Genomic DNA, 19437 nt, shown 5'->3' with positions numbered 1-19437 from the left:
TAAGCTATGACAGGATGTATGGAATATTTTGTGGAATTTATATACAGACAAATCCCAACAAATATTTCTTGCTATGCATCAGAAAATGGTAGCAGAAGAGTTGTCAAAGTGAATATTTTTTATATGTGGGCTAAGGCTCTGTTCACATCTGCGTTGGGGTCCCGTTCTGACGTTCCGTCTGAGGTTTCCATCAGAACGGCACCCTGAGCAGACACAAACTGACTCAGACGGTAACCAGAAGTTTCCATTTCCATCACCATTGATTTCAATGGTGATGGAGCCGGTGCCCGTGGTTTCCGTTTGTCTCTTTTGTGCACCGGATCCGTCGTTTTGCCGGAAGCAATAGCGTAGTCGACTACGCTATTGCTTCTGGCAAAACTACGGGTCCGGTGCACAACAGACACAAACTGAAACCATGGGCACCGGATCCATCACCATTGAAATCAATGGTGATGGAAACAGAAACCTCTGGTTTCCGTCGGTGTCAGTTTGTGTCTGCTCAGTTTGTGTCAGAACGGGACCCCAACGTAGATGTGAACAGAGCCTAAACTACATTTACCTCATCATCTGAAGACTGATTTACTGCGGCTGCAGCGACTTTATCTTCTTGAATGAATTCCTCTTCTTCCTCCTCATTTTCAGTCTTCTCATCATCCCAAAGGCCTATGAATACAACAGTCATTTTGTCATAACAGATAGCAAAGACCAATTTTGAACAGTTTAGTCAGAAGACACAGCAGAGATCATGAACAAGGTTAATAGAGCAACTTCGTTTATCATTAGGGTATGTTCACACTACAGCGTCCGTTACGGCCGAAATGACGGGGCTGTTTTCAGGAGAAAACAGCCCCGTCATTTCAGCCGTAACGCCATGTGCAGGCGCTTGAACGCCACGTCCAATACGGACGTAACTGGAGCTGGTTTTCCATGAAGTCCATGGAAAACGGCTCCATTTACGTCTGAAGAAGTGACATGGCACTTCTTTGACGCGGGCGTCTTTTTTACGTCCCGCCTTTTGACAGCGGGGCGTAAAAAAAATGACCGTCTGAACAGAACATCGTAAGACCCATTCAAATGAATGGGCAGATGTATGCCAACGCTATTGAGGCGCATTTTCGGACGTAATTCGGGGCTAAAACGCCCGAATTACGTCCGTAAATAGTGTGTGTGAACATACCCTGAGAGTTATAAAGAGAAATAGTGGATCACGGTAAAAATGACCGACAAGAATCAATGAATCTATATAAGAGTCAAGTGATAGGTTAACCCTTTAATCAGAGCTCGTGTAGTGTAGCTTGGAGCAATGTGCACCATACACCTCCCCAGCAGATACCTAAGGCTGGAAATACATACAGTTAATACATGCAATTACCGGAATTTCTGCATTGATTACCAATAAAATGTGGTCTGATTGTTATCTAAGTCACAATTACAGACAAACACAATCTAACTAAACTAATAACACACAAACAGTTGTACTGTATACGTATTTTTATGGAGTACATTAAGTAAATATCCACGGTGCAAGGGGAAAAAAAGTAAGTGAACCTTTGTGTTAAAGAATACTAAAAGAGCTAATTTTCAATAAGTGTTTCAATTAAGGAGATGAAATTGGAAGTGTGGGTTTCACGGGTACTCTGCCTATTAAATAAAGGCACACAAAGCCGGATTACTGACAAATCTGTTCTTCTCAGAAAATATTGGTTAGTGTGAACCATGCCTCGAGGCAAACAACTTTCAGAAGACCTCAGAAGATTTATAAAGACGCATAAAGTTAGAAAAGGTTACAAAAGCATTACTAAAGACCTAGGCATACATCAATAGGGGTCTCCTCTTAAGATCACTCCAAGAGCACAATATGCAATCCTAAAAGAAGTAAAAAACAACAAAAAAAAAACAAGGGCAACGGCAAGAGACCTACCGAAGACTCTAGAAACTGCGAAAACCTCAGTTCATGTGTCCACTATTAGAAAAATACTGAACAAGAATTGAAGGACACAAGAAGGTAACCGTTGTTGTCTAAAAAAGCCATTGTGACCCATCTCAAGTTTTGCCCATGACCACCTAGATGTTCCACAATTTTCAGCACGAATGAACAACACTTTGGAGGAAAATTACACTGCACACTAACACGAAATCCTCATCCCAGCTGTAAATGCATGGTGGAGGGAGCATCATGCTGCTTTAGGGCCTGGACACCTTGCGATCATTGAGGGAACAATGTATTCAAAGGCACATCTAAACATTTTACAGGAGAATGCAGGGGCAGCAGTCCATGAGCTCAAGCTGAAGAGATGTTGGGTGATGCAACAGGACAATGACCCATGCACACAAGTAAATCAACAAAAGAATGGTTGAAAAAGAAGATTTGTGCTTTGGAATTACCAAGTCGGAGTCCTGACCTCATTTGCTGTGGTCTGACCTGGAGAGGACTGTGCACGCAAGGCATTCCAAAAATATTGATGAACTGAAAAACATTTCCAGGGCGAAATGGTTCATACTTTCTCCTCAACGTTATGCAGATCTTATTTGCAGCTACAGGAAACGTTTGCTGGAGGTGATTGATGCTAAAGGGGGATCTACAGGTTGTTATAGTCAAGGGTTCACTTACTTTTTCTCCCTGCACTGTGGATATTTACTTAATGTGCTCAGTACAAGACATGAACAGTACAAGTGTTTGTGGGTTATTAGTTTAGTTAGATTGTGTTTGCTTATATTTGTGACTTAGATAACAATCAGACCTCATTTTATAAGTAATGCTGAAATCCAGGTAAATGTCCTATAACACGGGCCTATGATCGGGCAAGCGTTTCTGCAGCATAAAATATTATCATTATCAGGAGCACATCTCCCTGTAAAAACAGGTAGATGTGCTGCCGACATGATAGAAATGTACGGGGACGGGCGATCGCAGTAACGAGCGCTCGTCCACATGCTAGCTCCTTGTGAAAGGAGCAAACATGTTGGGCCGTGTAATAGGACCCTTATTCAAAAGGGTTCACTTATTGTTTCTTGTAACTGTACACATGAAAATAGGGCCTGGTGACAAAAAAAAAAAAAAATGGATGAGGGTCGCAGCGACCCTGCTGACTGCACTAGGATCAGGATTGGCCAATTCAATTTAGTTCTCCATCGGATAAACTTGTCTGCCAGCCGCTCACCCCTCCCTTTCTATATTGATGGAAGGGGGGAGGGATCAGAAGGTGATACATTATGAAAAATAAAAAACCTTTTGTGGTCACAGACATCTTTTACTCTAGAACTACAAGTTTGCCACAGTATACACAGTTCAACCATAACATTAAAACCACCTGCCTATTATGTGGGTCCCCCTAATGCTGCCAAAACAGCTCTGACCCGTCGAGGCATGGACATCCCACAGATGCTCGAATGGATTGAGATCTGGGAAATTTGGAGGCCAAGTCAACACCTTGAACTTTTGTGTGTGGCAGGGCGTATTATCCTGCTAAAGAGGACAATGTTATTAGGGAACACCATGGTCATGAAGGTGTGTACTTGCTCTGCAACAAAGTTTAGATACAGTAGTGTGCAAAAAAATAGCAGTGAGTTTAAAAAAGCAAATAAAGCGCTAAATAATTGTAATAACTTTTTTTGCCTAAATGCAAATGCACTGGAAATACTACACATTCAATTCCAAAACAAAACAATAACATTTATCCAGTTTGTGTTAACCCGTTAATGACCGGCCCATAGTCTTTTTACGTCGGTCACAAACGGGCCTTATTCCGATGCCATAGACTTTTTACGTCGCTGCATCGGAATAAGTAAACAGAGCAGGGAGCTGTCAAATCTCCCTGCTCTCAGCTGCCAGAGGTAGCTGAGGGCTGGGGGCGTCCCTGCTCGACCGGGTGAGATCGATATTAGTATCGATCTCACCCGTTTAACCCCTCAGATGCGGTGCACAATAGCGTGCACCGCATCGGAGTGGTTTTGGAGAGAGGGGGGGGGGAGGGCTCCCTCTCATCCAACTGACGCCCGGCGATAAGACCACCGAGTGTCTGGGTCTCCGATGGCAGCCGGGGGCCTAATAAAGGCCCCCAGGTCTGCCTGTAGTGAATGCCTGCTAGGTCATGCCGGAGGCATGACCTAACAGATGCCTGTCTGTTTTACACGGACAGGCAGTAATACACTGCAATACAGAAGTATTGCAGTATATTATAAATGCGATCGGATTATCGCATAGTGAAGTCCCCTAGTGGGACTAGTAAAAAAAAAGTTTTATAAAAAGTGAAAAAAAAAAAAATGAAAAACCCACTTTTTCCCCCTTACAAACTGCTTTATTATTTTATTATTAACAAACAAAATAAAAGTAAAAAAGTTACACATATTTGATATCGCCGCGTCCGTAATGACCCCAACAATAAACTTATTACATAATTTAACGGTGAACGTCGTAAAAAATAAAATAAAAAAACATGCAAAAATTGCTGTTTTCTTTGAATCCAGCCTTAAATAAAAATGTGATAAAAAGTGATCAAAAAGTCGCATCTACTCCAAAATGGTACCAATAAAAACTACGATTGCATCGGCGAAAAAATACCCCTCCAGCTTCTCTGCTGCTTCCTGCCTGAGGCCTCTAGTCCGGCCGTCCTTCTCGCCGGCACCATATTGGGAGCAGGATCCGGGACTTGCCGGCGGCAATTTCTGTTTTTTCGAGCGGGTCATCACGGCCGGGCACTCCACCACCACCACCTCCAGATCGAGGTAAGGCACAGGGGAGAAAGTTTTCCCCAAATTCAGCAGGATATATAGGGCTTATAGGATGGGTACAGCAGGAGCTCCGGTCATACACGTCCTCTCACATTCACCGCTAGGCCACGCCCCCACTTTACTGAACTAATATTTTGTGGCATAACCATTGTTTCTGAGAACTGCTTGACATCTGTATTGCATGGAGACGTCCAACTTATCTCCCCTCTGAAAATGTATTCCAGTCCAGTTCCACAGTTCTTCTGCATTTTTGGGTTTTGCCTCATAAACCGCAGTTTTGATGTCACCCCACAAGTTCTCTATGGGATTGAGGTCAGGGGATTGGTCTGGCCACTTCATTACCTCAATCCTGTTTGTCTGTAACCAAGATGTTGTTTGCTTACTGGTGTGTTTTGCTTACTGGTGTGTTTTGGGTCATTGTCGTGTTGAAACACCCATTTCTAGAGCATTTCTTCTTTGGCATCGGGCAACATGATCTCCTCAAGTATTTTGATATTTTCAAACAGATCCATGATCCCTTGTATGCGATAAATAGGCCCAACACCTTGGTATGAGAAACATCCCCATGTCATGATTTTTGCAGCACCATGCTTTACGGTCTTCACAGTGAACTGTGGCTTGAATTCAGTGCTCGGGGGTCGTCTGACATACTGTCTGCGCCCACTAGACCCAAAAAGAACAATTTTGCTTTCATCAGTCCTCAAAATGTTGTGTCGTTTCTCTTCGGGCCAGTCAATGTGTTCCATGTCAAATTTTAAGCTATTCAGGACATGAATTTTTTTCAACAACGGGACTTTGCGAGTTCTTGCTGGTAACTTGGCTTCACTTAATAGTCTTCTGATTGTTGCAGTGCTCACTGGTAACTTCACATCTTCTTTGATCTTTCTGGAGGTCATCACTGGCTGAGCCTTTGCCATTTTGGCTATTCTTCGATCCATTCGAACAGTAGTTCCGCGCTTTCTCCCGCGCCTTTCAGCTTTTGGTTGTCACTTCAAGGCATTTGAGATCATTTTAGCGGAGCAGCCTATAGTTTTGCTGCACATCTCTATATGTTTTTCCCTCTTCAATCAACTTTTTATTCAAACTAAGTTTTTCATCAGAACACTGTCTGGAACGACCTATTTTCCTCAGTATTTCAGACGGAAATGCACTATAACCAACGTGTGCAACATTTGCCACCCTCCTACCTTAAATAAGGGCCAAAATTGACACCTGTTATTCCACAGAATGAAGGACTTCACCAATTTAACTCCTCGCTGCTATTATTTTGAACAAGCCCCTTTCAATTAATAATTCAATTCCTCATAGCGGCATCCGTGTCCTAATTGTTGGCACGTTTTTTTTCTACAACTCTACTACACTTACAAGTAAATTATTTGCTATGTAGAAATATCACTTCTACCAAAAACATTGATTTATCAGGTTTATGATGTTTGACCTCTTTTTCCATTGATCAATGGTCCAGTTGTGACGCTCTTGCGCCCATTTTTTGTCGGTGGAGAGGCAGTCAGCATGGGCACTAACGGTGTGCGGCTTCGTAGCACCAAACGGAGCAAGCTGTGATGCACTGTGTGTGTGTTCTCAAATCTTTCAATTATAGCCAGCAGTTTTTTTCAGCAATTGGTGCTACAGTATCTGCTCTGTGGTATCGGACCAGATGGTCTAGCCTTCGCTCCCCATGCACATCAATAGACCTTGGAAGCCCATGACCCTATTGCTGATTCACCAGTTGTCCATCCTTGGAACACTCTTTGTAGGTGCTAACCACTGCCTACTGCGAAGATCTGCTATTTTGGAGATGTTCTGACCCAGTCGTCTAACCATCAAAAATTGTCACATTGTCACAGTTGCTTAGATCCTTACGCGTGCTCATTTTTCCTGCTTCCAACACATCAACTCCAAGAACATACAGTTTACTTGCTGCTGGTACATCCCACCCCCTGACAGGTGCCATTGTAATAAAATAGTTAATGTTATTCACTTCATCTGTCAGTGGTTTTAATGTTATGGCTGCTCGGTATATGTTGCAGGGCTGTGCAGCTGTATACTAACAGGAAAACCACATTGCTTTACAAGGGTCACAAGAGATGTAATACGTACTATACTATGTTTACTCACTTTTTACATTGCGTATTATATGTGATACTTTCACAAGCTTAGGCCTAGTTCACAGAAAAAATCTGCCTCAAAAATCCTTCAGAAATTTTTTGAGGCAGATTTTGACCGGCTTTCTGTCTCACATTGATTTCAATGGGAGGTCAGAGGCAGAACCAGGATAAGAAAGAACATGCTGCTTTTTTTTCCCGAGACGGGATTCCGACGCCGTTTCCGACTCAAAATCCACGCCAAAAAACTCTGTGTCAACTGGGCCTAAGTATAACGTTTTCTAGGAACCTATTGACAGGGTCCACATTTTTATGTTTATGCTTAGAAGGAGATGCTGTTAGATTGCTGAATTTATTCCGATTTATTTATCATAGTGATATGCCATTTCTTTATATAAAAAAAAAACAAAAAAAAAAACATGTTCATAGCGTGATCTGTGTTCTGTAAGTGATATACATACAGCTCACAGAGCAATCCTAATATAAGCCTAGAAATTCTCCAAAATGCCACAACTCCTGAAAAATTTCTGGTGTATTCACAATTTTTGCACACAGTATTTTATAGGACGACATAATTGAAGCATGTGTTGCACTAGTTATTCAGACTATTGTCCCTAAAATACAGTGCACAGGCTAATATTATACAGTTGTAATTTTAGATAAAAATTATATGTAGGAGATATCAATGTTCACCCTTGTCTAGCGTAGTCTCCTTGTGACCTTCAGTGCTCTCTAGATCCCCCTTCTTCATATCTTTCTGGAAAGCTAAATCAGTTTCATCAGGCTCTAGAAAATCACTCATTGAAAAGTCAGCATCATCTTCTTCTTCAATTTTCTAAAATAAAAAACATAAAGTAGAATTTATTCCGGTATTTTATCTTTTTTTTTTTTTTTTTAGAATTATTATAGCTATACAACAAGGTTATACCCATCACATGCTGCAGAAAATGTATAAATCAAATTTGTTTCAGAAACAATGAAACCAATAAGAATGGTAAGAACAAGAACAGCGAATTGTCCTTACCTTTCTGGGCCAGCAGAACAGGACAAGGAGACCCACAGGGAGTGCAGCTGTCAGGATGTATAGGCCCCAGAGCCATGGCCGCTCTTCTGCAGCACTCAGGAGTTGATTAATCATGCCTGGCTGAAAGAAATGTATCTTCAAGAAGTTGCAATTCATTGAAACAGATGACCTGGCCTGAACCTATTACACCTGACCAAACCAAAGAAACTGGTTTCAGCCTTCGGCTTTTAAGACACTGCTCCATATCTTTACATATCAACATGTATTAGTATTTCATAAGTTAAGTATATCAAACATCTTTCACCAATCAGGTCAACAATTATTAGAAAAAAATAATAACTATAAAGATAAAAGAACAAGAATAACAACATCTTAAAGGGGATGTCCTATCATTAAATATCCTATTTGTTGTATAGATCATTAAAAAAAAAATGAACATTTGGCATTTATATGCTGTTAAAAAAAACGACCAGTAAAGAATTCTGACATTTACTCACATAGTGCATGCTCAGTCACTCTCCCCAAAGCCAGGTCTCTGCATAGTGATTTTCTTTTCACTGCAGAACAGCCAATAAAAATAGCTTTCTTCCCTGCTTGTCAGGGAAGGAGCAGAGTCTCTGCAGTAGCATGGCAGAATAGATGTTGAGACTCTTTCTTCTCAGCTGGTTAGGGTTGTAAGGGTATGTTCCCACACACAGTATACGCTGCAAATTTCTTGCAATAGAAAATCTGCAGCAGAATCTAAAGAAAAACGCTGGGAAATCGGTCACAAAAATACGCACCAAATAGTGCGTTTTTCCTACTCATATTGCGACGGAAATGCAGTCGTTTATTTTACAGCAGTTTTACCTGCGGATTTCGTGTTAAACATTTATTATAGCAAAGTACATGTGCACCTGCGGATTTCCAGCAGTTTTTACTGCACTTCCATAAAAACCGCAACAAGACAAATCTGTTGCAAAATTTATGCTCTCCATTGAAGTCTGTGGGCAAACTTCGCAAAGAACCCGCAGCATAAATTGACTTACTGCGGAATTGAAAGTTGCACCACAGAACACTTTCCATACAACTTTTCTGTGTTTTTTACTTGGAGTGTAGGCATGAGATTTTATAAATCTCATCCATTTTGCTGTTACTCTAAATGCTGCAGAATTTCTGTATGGAATTCTATTGCGGAAATTCCACAACGTTTACGCATAGTGGGAACCCAGCCTTAAGCTCTGCATCCTGATAGCAGATATTAACCCTGCACATGCCCACTCAGCTGCTATTGTTTTATTTCATTATATTTTCGTTGGTTATTTCAGGAGCGCATACTGTGGAAATCACACAGTATATATCTTCTTCACTACTCTGAATCCCATGTTATCCATCTGCAGGTAAAGTAAGAAGGGACTATATTGTCAGCTGTCAGAGAGGGAGGAGACGGATTCTGGTTAGTGCCCCTCCCCCAACAGCACAGTACACAGGGAAGCAAGACAAGATGAGAACAGTATTTTTATATGCTAGAAACCCTGCAAATTACTTTAACAACATTTCTGTACTTTTTCTATAAAAAATGATTGAGAAGCCCTTTAACTGATATATACTGTGCATGGATGAGACGAAATGCATTCATTGTTTTACTGATGCAAACAACACGTTTCTCTTAACCTCTATACTCCATGCTCCTAAATTTTGATGCCAGGAATTATAATATGTACAAAATGTAAGATAAAAAAAAGAGCGGCTGGTTCAGGAACGTTACAGTTAATCATGGCAGTCTGTTACCTAATACATACACATACAGTGGATATAAAAAGTCTACACACCCCCTGTTAAAATGCCAGGTTTTTGTCATATCAAAAAATCAGTCCAAGATGAATCATTTCAGAACATTTCCACCTTTAGGCTATGTTCACACAGAGTTTTCTGCAGGTGGAAAATCTGCCTCAAAATTCTGTTTGGAATTTTGAAGCAGATTTTCCTTTGCCTGCATGCAGATTTTCGCTGCGTTTTTTGCCCGCGGCCATTGAGCGCCGCGGGCATAAAACGCAGCGAAATACGCTTCCTCTGCCTCCCATTGATGTCAATGGGAGGTCAGAAGCATAAAAGCCCGAAGATAGGGCATGTCCCTTCTTTTTCCTGCGAGCTGGTTTTTCGCCTCCACCTCTCATTGAAATCAATGGAAGGCATTTTCAGACATTTTTTTCGGCACGGTTTCCGTTTCAAAAAACTCTGTGTGAACTGGCCCTTAGGGTATGTTCACACGACCTATTTTCAGCAATTTTTCGGGCCGTAAACACCCCGAAAAATGGCAAAAAATGCGGGGGCTGAACGCCTCCAAACATCTGCCCATTGATTTCAATGGGAAAAACGTCATTCTGTTCCCACGGGGCATTTTTTACGTGGACATTTTTAAAAACGGCCGCGTAAAAAAAGCCTCATAAAGTGCATGTCACTTCTTGAGCCGTTTTTCATTGACTCAATAGAAAAACAGTTCCAAAACCGGCCATAAAACAACACAGCAAAAAAACGCACGTTGCTTAAAAACGGCTGAAAATCAGAGGCTGTTTTCCCTTGAAAACAGCTCCGTATTTTTAGACGTTTTTTGTTAAAGCCTTAGTGTCACCTATAATCTGTACAATTGTATTGAAAAACAAATTGAAATCTTTTAGGGTGGAAAAATAAAAATAAAGAAAAAAAATAATGTGGTTGCATAAATATGCACACACTTAGGGCTGATTCAGACGAACGTTGCGTTTTTGCGTGCGCAAAAAACGCGGCGTTTTGCGCGCGCAAAAACCACTTGACAGCTGCGTGTGTCATCCGTGTATAATGCGTGGCTGCGTGATTTTCGCGCAGCCGCCATCATAGAGATGAGTCTAGTCGACGTCAGTCACTGTCCAGGGTGCTGAAAGAGTTAACTGATCGGCAGTAACTCTTTCAGCACCCTCGACAGTGAATGGCGATCACAATATTGAGAAACCTGTTAAAAAAAAAAAGAAAAAGTTCGTACTTACCGAGAACTTCCCTCCCGGCCGTTGCCTTGGTGACGCGCCTCTCTTGACATCGGGCCCCACCTCCCTGGATGACGCCGCAGTCCATGTGACCGCTGCAGCCTGTGCTTGACCTGTGATTGGCTGGAGCTGTCACTTGGACTGAATTGTCATCCCGGGAGGTCAGACTGGAGGAAGAAGCCGGGAGTTATCGGTAAGTCAGAACTTCTTTTTTTTTTACACGTTCATGTATATTGGGATCGGAAGTCACTGTCCAGGGTGCTGAAACAGTTTAACTCTTTCAGCACCCTGGACAGTGACTATCTCCTGACGTCGCGTACCGGAAATTTTTTTGCCGGGTTCGGCCAAAAAGAGTTCGGCCGAACCCGGTGAAGTTCGGTTCGGTTGTCCGGGTTCGCTCATCTCAAAGACACTCTGTTTGGATGTTTGGAAACAGAAAAGCATGTGGTGCTTTTCTGTTTACATTCATCCTTTTGACAGCTGGTGCGCTGTTTCAGTCGGTTCGCACGGAAGTGCTTCCGTGCGACCTGCGTGGTTTTCACGCACCCATTGACTTCAATGGGTGCGTGATGCGCGAAATACGCGGAGATATTGAGCATGTCGCGCTTTTTGCGCAACGGACAAACGCTGCGCAAAAAGCACGGACTGTCTGTACTGCCCCATAGACTTGTATTGGTCCATGCGTGGCGCGTGAAAACTACGCGGCCCGCACGGACCCAATACACGTTCGTGTGAATCCCCCCTTAAACTAATACTTTGTTGAATTACCCTTTGACTTTATGACAGTATTCAGTATTTTTGGGTAGAATTCTATCAGCATGGCATGGCACATCTTGACTTGGCAATTGTTACCCACTCTTCCTTGCAAAAGCGCTCCAAATCTGGTAGATTGCAAGGGTATCTCTTGTGTACAGCCCTCTTCAGGTCTGGGCCATTCCAAAACTTTGATCATCTTCTGGTGAAGCCATTCTTTCGTTGACTTGGAGGTTCTGCTTTGGGTCGTTGTCGTGCTGAAAGGTGAAATTTCTCTTCATCTTCAGCTTTTTAGCAGAGGCCTGCGGGTTTTGTGCCAATATTGACTGATATTTGGAACTGTTCATGATTCCCTCTACCTTGACTAAAGCCCCAGTTCCAGCTGCAGAAAACCAGCCCCAACGCATAATGCTGCCTCCACCATGCTTCACTGTGGGTATGGTGTTCTTTTGGTGATGTACAGTGTTGGCTTTGTGCCAAACACACCTTCTGGAATTATGGCCAAAAAGTTCAACCTTGGTCTCATCCGACCATAACACGTTTCCCACATGCTTTTGGCAGACTTGATGTAGGTCTTTGCAAAACGCAGCCAGGCTTGGATGTTTTTCTTTGTTAGAAAAGGCTTCCGTCTTGCCGCCCTACCCCACAGCCCAGACATATGAAGAATACGGGAGATTGTTGTCACATGCACTACACAACCAGTACCTGCCAGAATTTCCTGCAGCTCCTTTAATGTTGCTGTAGGCCTCTTGGTAGCCTTCCGCACCAATTTTTGTCTTTTCTTTTCATCAAGTTTTGAGGGACCTCCAGTTCTTGGTAATGTCACTGTTGTGCCAAATGTAATCCACTTCTTGATGATCGTCCTCACTGTGTTCCATGGTATATCTAATTCCTTGGGAATTATTTGGTACCCTTCTCCTGACTGATGCCTTTCAACAATCAGATCCCTTTGATGTGTTGTAAGCTCTTTACGGACCATGGCTTTTGCTGTCACATGCAACAAAGAAAATGTCAGGAAAATCCTAATGGAACAGCTGAACTTTATATGGGGTTACTCAGAATCACTTTAAACAATGGCAGCTGTGTACTGACTACTATTTAGCATGAGTTTAAATGTGATTGGCTAATACTGAACACAACCACATCCCCAATTATAAGAAGGTGTTCACACTTAGGGTATGTTCACACACACTAATTACGGACGTAATTCGGGCGTTTTTGCCCCGAATTACGTCCGAAAAATGCGGCTTGAAAGCGTTGACAAACATCTGCCCATTGAAAGCAATGGGCTGACGTTTGTCTGTTCACACGAGGCGTATATTTACGCGCCACTGTCAAATGACGGCGCGTAAATAGACGCCCGCGTCAAAAAGTGACCGGTCACTTCTTTGGGCGTAATTGGAGCCGTTATTCATTGACTCCAATAAAAAGCAGCACCAATTACGTCCGTAATGGACGCGGCGTTCAAGCGCCTGCACATGCCGTTACGGCTGAAATGACGGGGCTGTTTTCTCCGTAATTTCGGCCGTTACGGACGCTGTCGTGTGAACATACCCTTAGGCAACCACATTATTGTAGTTTTGTTATTTTTATTTTTCCCCTCTAAATGATTTCTGTTTGTTTTTCAATGGAACTGTACAGATTATGGGTCACATTAATGGTGGAAAAAGTTTTTAAATTATTCATTTTGTACTGATTTTTTGACATGACAAAAACCTGGAATTTTAACAGGGGTGTGTAGACTTTTTATATCCACTGTACGTACATACACACGCACACCGTTTAAATAAATATATATTCATAAATGCAAATACATACATACAGATCATTTATATATTTTTTTTATACTAAATACATACAGACACATGCCTTAAAAAAAATAAAAAAATAAAAAAAATATATATATATTGTATAAATACACTCAGAGACATATATACACACAGATGCATGTGTATATAAACACCACATTTACACACTGCTTTATTGGTTGTCTTCCCTGCTGCAAAAGTTGTATAGGAAGTCACTATATAGGTACATCCCATACAGCTTATCATAATGCCACCTAGCCACCTATAGGTCAACATCAGAACTAACTCATACGCATGACTGTCCATGCATTTTAGCTCCTACAACTGCTATGGACAGGCAGAATGGCGTTATATCATCAATATGTTTTTGTAGCTCGGTAAATTATATTAGTTTACAAACCTCTAGTGTGGAATATATCGACATTTTTATTTTTATACACCTTAAATTGTGCAAAAGGCACTTTTTTCCTTTCTAAATAAGAAAATATATATCTCATAGATTATAAATCTGTTAATTCAGCTATGGAACAATTACATAACTCTTTGTCTATGTTGTAATCCATCCACTCCTACACTTCCTTTCTGTTTATGGGACATTGATCATAGTCTGTACAGAACAAATACATTCATAAATAGCAAACCTCATTGGCACTGGCCACCAGTTTCTTCAGTCCCCAGCTATCAGAGGCCCACCGGTCAGCCACTTCCTTCTCCGTACAGATGATAAAATTGTCAAAATAGATATCAGAAGTCATAGACCACAGCTCCAAACCAATTGCACTGAAAGGTGTCATTCTAAATGGATTAAGGTCCTCAAAATAATGTGGGTTTGGGATTTTACGTGGTTTCCATATTCCCTGTACAAAAGTAAACGATAAGTGATTCAGCTTTGGTATAAAATATAACATTGGTTTAGAATAGTAGTGACCATAAAGAATAATCACCTGGTAATCAGGGTTCTCAATCATAGGGGGCTTCCACTGCCCTTTGTAATTAGGATTGTCTATAATCGGGGGTTTCCACTCTCCACATCCAGTCTTACACTTTGGGTTGGAAATCAGAGGAGCTTCCCATTCACCATCCATGTCATCATTCCTACCAACACCAAGTGAGTCCCTTAATAATGTAATGCCATGCAAATTATATTACACATACAGTATATGGAATACAATATACTATATTTCTTTAAAAAAAACAAAAAAACATCCAGAATATTCATGGCCGCTCCCGTTTCATTATAATTACCGCACCCCGGTGTCCCACTCGTCTGCTGTCTCCTGTTCTCCCCTGCCGCTCTGCTCACGGCCTATTGAATTATCTGTTGCAGACCCTGCCTAAACTTGACCTTGTCCTTTCTGCCGCCTGGCCTGAACTTTTTCCTGAATACCATCTGCCGCCCGCCATGATCTCTGGCTCTAACCATGAATGACCGTCCGCCACCATTCTGGACCTTTGCTAGTATGGACCTTGCACCCAGTCTTGTTATTTATACTTCGATTGTCCACATCAGTGATTGCCAAGGTAGCCCGGGTTGCAACCTGGGGATTCTTGCGACCAAGTCCACAGCTCTGGATAACAGTTAAAGGGTGAAAACCTATCAATCACTAACACTCCGCTACCCAGTTTAGCCCCATGTCAAATCCGTTGGCAAAAGAGGGTCCACGTAATCCTCTGTTGGCCCCATAACAGTCACCTATCCCTACCGGCCCCTAGACACAGAATTATAGATGTGCTACCAAACAGTCTTGCTGTTCAGCTATACTACGGTTTTCTATACCCATTTTTCACTCAGCAGGCAGCTAGTGAAACTCAAACTCCCCACAGGTTTCCTGACAAAGGTGTTTTAGGACTACAGGGTATTAGGGGTGGGGATTTGCTTAATTGGAACCTGACTGAGTAGTATCGTAAAGCTCCAGCTTGGAAATTTTAATAAGCAAACTATAATATGGATCTGGATGTAAAGTGAATGTTCACCAATAAACACCATTTATCAGTGTACATATAGATATAGTCTAAATAAAAAGTTGAGTACCTTTTAGAACAACAGAGCTGGTCCCTAGTTACAGTCTTTATTAATACTCAGAGCTGCATCTACAATTCTGCAGGCTTCAGAGCTGAAATCTTGCAGAATTCTCCCCTGGCTCATTGTCTTTACAGAACTTGCTCTAGAAATTTTAATTTTGTGTAGTCTATATACCAGGCATTGCAAAGTAATCTGGGCAAAATAAGTCTACCACTGCATCATAGTATCTCAACTAAGCTGTTAAAGGGGTTGTCCGGGCATTTTATATTGATGGCCTATCCATAGGATAGGTCATCAAAATCAGATAATGCAGGTCCGGTCCCATGCAAGTGAACGGGACTGAGCTGCAATCTCATGCACAGCTGCTACGGAAGTACAGGTCGCTGTGCCTGGTAAATACTGAAGAGGTTGCAGTGACCAACGCTGCAGCCTCTTCAGTCAGCTGATCGTTTGGGGTGCCGGGAGTCAGATCTCACCGATCTGATATTGATGACCTATCCGAAGGATACAACAATTTTCAAGGAAAAAGGCAGCACATCCAAAAATAGGAATTTTATTTACCCACATCACTGGATCGCTTGCATGATATACTGCAATACTAATGTATTGCAGTATATTGTGATTCTGACAGTCTCCTTTGAAGCCCTACCGGAGGATGAGCTTCGAAGGAGTACAAAGATGGCAGACCTGGGGGCCTTTATTAGTTTATTAGGCCCCCAGGCTGCCATAACAACCACTGTAAATGGCCAATCGTGCCACAGAGGAGCGCGATGGCGTGTTTGAGGGTGTGCCCCCATTCTCACTATTTAAATGCTGCGGTCGCGATTGACCGCGGCATTTAAGGTGTTAAACGGGCGGAATCAAAGTGATCTTTGATTCCACCTGTTGCAGTGAGCTGTCAGTTGTATAACACAGCCGTCACCCGCTGTGTATGGAGCGAGCTCAGCCCGTTCCATACTTCCCCTTAACGGCTTCCGCGTACCTGTACGTGACATGTCGTTAAGGGGTTAAGGATGTGTCTGTTTCCAATGACAACCATCAGAAGAGTAAATGCAGCTCTGTGCAATAAAAATGCTGTAACTCAAACCAGTGCATTAACAGAATGACAGCTTTTTATTATATCTACAAATAAACTTAAATGGAGCTGAAAAGTGAACATATGCTTTAAACTCATTTCTGAAATATTAGCTTTTTAACAAAGCCCTAGGGATTTTTTTTTTTTTTTTTTGTAATACATCTATATTTAAACACACAAAAGAACATCATACGAGTAAAACAGCTTCTTACCAGTCATTTGGCTTCTGAGCCTCTGGATCGGGTGCCAAATGAGGTTCATCATCCAACCAGCCTTCTGGCTTCACAGCACTCACATCCTCTATTTTACCAGGCCCCCCTTCATCCCTAAAGAATATATTTATAAAAAAACAACTCAGACACCGTACAGTTCCACGAAGAGGGTCACTTTAGGATAACATGGCCACCAAAGTTATGAGTGCCTGACAGAGGGATAATGTGAAAATAATGTAAAATCCAGGAGACAAGAAGTCCTTGTAATGAAATTAATAGAAATTACTTTGGAGCTCTAGACAGCATCCGTATTATTTAAAGTGCATTTGCTACTTAGCTTTTGGCTGTCTACAGTCCTGCAATATGGAATTATTATTTATCAGACTAAATTATTAATTCCCTCTCTTTATATATAAGCATCCACTCAGCAAATGACATCACACTAAAAGCTAACCACTCCCTATGGTTACAGGAGCTTTTCAGACTTGTGGAAGAGTGTCTTAGATATATCATATCTACAATTATGTTACATAAAGGACCCCGTTTTCTCATGCAAGGCCAAACTCCTCTAAAGCTGTCCATACGTATGAAATAATTGGCGAACGGATTCCCATATTAGAGAGTTTGCCTCGTAGACACAATCCCTGACGATATGCCCTATCGGGTGTAGCGTCCATGGCCGCGGGCCGTCGGGTTTACTCACCTCCCGACGCCTGCAGCCATGGATCCGTGAACGCTGGTCCCCGTCTCCTTCCTAGGAGACGCCAGCACTCACTTCCGCTCCGGTCTGCTGTGTCCCGTAAGGTGCGCGCGCACGCTCGTGCACGGCCTTAAAAGGGCCAGCGCGCGCACAAAGGAAATAGTCATCATCATCAACTGTCATGATTTCCTGGTCTATAAGAAGGCCCCAGGCCTTCTGATCCTTGCCTGAGCGTTGTTAGTTTTCCCAGTCTGTCTTGCAAATGGTCCCTTAGTGTTTCCCGTTCCAGTTGTTACCAGTGCCTTGTTTCCTGTTCCCCGTGCTGTGCCTATAGTATTGATTAGTGCCACGTCCTGTGTCATGTGCCACGTCCGGAGGAATCCACCACGTCCTGTGTCAACTGCCACGTCCAGAGAAATCCGCCACGTCCTGTGTCATCTGCCACGTCTGGAGGAATCCGCCACGTCTGGTGCAACCTGCGGCACCTGTGTCATCCGCCACGTTTGGCGTTATCTGCTGCACCCATCTCAATCAGTGCCAGAGCTGCGGCCACTGTCTGGACTATCCAGGTACCATTGTGTGGGACATTGTATTGATGGGGTTTCCGGTTGTTTGGCCAGCTGCCTCCCCGCTACGGCGGTATGACCTAGTGGGTCCACTAGCCCGCTTCGTGACATCGGGTATATGGACAACATAGAGGGGGATCCTCTTCTCTATGAGCCAGAACGTAGAGCTGCTTTCACCTGGCATGTCCATGAATTACATGGACGACCATTCATTCGAACGTATAACATGTAAGGCTACATTTCCCATGCAGCGGCCATATTGCCAGACGCTGCTACTCCCGGAGATAAGAGCTGTTTGCCGTGTGTTAGAAAAGTCGGCTTCTGATCAAGAAGGGGTTGTTTCATAACAACACCTTTAACCTGCAAGTTTGGCTTGGCCAAGATTTGTTCCATAGTAACAGGTATAGGAATTGTTTTTAATTTTTCTCAGCTGTCATTTAGGACAGCCATACATATGAGATAGCTTTAAGCCAACAGTTATCCCTCCCAACTCCTCAATAATAATGAACACTTGGCTCGGCCGGGGTTGCATGTTTACTTCAATGGGATGAGAAGAATAAACCGCTGTGAGACATAGGATTGGGCGTGTTAAAATCCGACATATTAGATCCTTTTCTCCCATTAACATCTGCTGTCACCCCTATACACATCAGATTGTCGGCAGATCCTGCAGAAATCAGCAGGCTTTGTCTACTTTAAGGTGTATTGATGTTTGAACTATGTAATGTGATTGTGGCATTTGATCGACTGTCATCTGTTACACGGAAAATCATTGTCATTAGTGCCGATATCTAGTAATGTATGCCTCTGCAATGATCTCTGCCGTACGATAATGATCACTGGCAAGGATTATAAATCCGGTGCAATTGGGGGCATAAAGACCTATGTATGGCCAACTATACACAAGAGATTATCTCCATAATCTGATCCAGCCCAAAAACTAAGACTCGCTGAAATCAATTTATTGTCTATAAGCGTCTTTAATTATGTGAAAAGAATTACTCATCCTGGAAATTTTCTTTTAATATTTTTTTTTTGGATTGATCAGTTAGTATTCAGATCTCACAGAACTACATAATAAGACTTTTCTTACCAGTCTTCTGGCTTGACAGCATCAGGATCAGGAATTTTAGGGCGCTCATCCCACTCATTAGGTTTCTTGTCTTTTGGATCATCTATTTCTTTGGGTGGATTCAGAGGTGGTATGACATCTTCCAGAAGACTTCCTTGGCTAACAACGGTTTGATCAATCAGCATTTCATATGTGTTGTCTGGCTTTAGAACTGGTAGCCCAACGAGAATTGATAAATCGTTAGATGTTTCCCCATAGCATTTTATGCCAGGCAGTTTATTAATGTCTTATAAACGAATCTCTCTCTTTTACTACCTCACTTGGGGAAGTACATTTGTGTAAGGATTTTCGGTAGTGAACTATGTGCTC

The 19437-nt window shown here is 42.3% G+C and overlaps 1 protein-coding gene across 2 annotated transcripts in view; it reads right to left on the bottom strand.

Annotated features, from left to right (window-relative positions):
- The window catches only part of CLGN (calmegin), a 57813-nt gene that overhangs the window by 10724 nt on the left and 27652 nt on the right, over positions 1-19437 (bottom strand). For both annotated transcript variants that reach the window (XM_075860420.1, XM_075860421.1), the window contains exons 8-14: positions 19090-19279; positions 16731-16844; positions 14365-14515; positions 14062-14277; positions 7861-7980; positions 7530-7671; positions 560-663 (exon numbers count right to left, since the gene is read on the bottom strand). In XM_075860420.1, coding sequence (XP_075716535.1) covers positions 560-663; positions 7530-7671; positions 7861-7980; positions 14062-14277; positions 14365-14515; positions 16731-16844; positions 19090-19279 — 1037 coding nt within the window. The remainder of the gene's footprint in view (positions 1-559; positions 664-7529; positions 7672-7860; positions 7981-14061; positions 14278-14364; positions 14516-16730; positions 16845-19089; positions 19280-19437) is intronic.

The sequence above is a fragment of the Rhinoderma darwinii genome, chromosome 1 (genome assembly GCF_050947455.1).
Source record: "Rhinoderma darwinii isolate aRhiDar2 chromosome 1, aRhiDar2.hap1, whole genome shotgun sequence".
NCBI lineage: Eukaryota > Metazoa > Chordata > Amphibia > Anura > Rhinodermatidae > Rhinoderma > Rhinoderma darwinii.
Note: the sequence above shows the minus strand (reverse complement) of the source record. Positions and strands in the feature narration are given on the sequence as shown.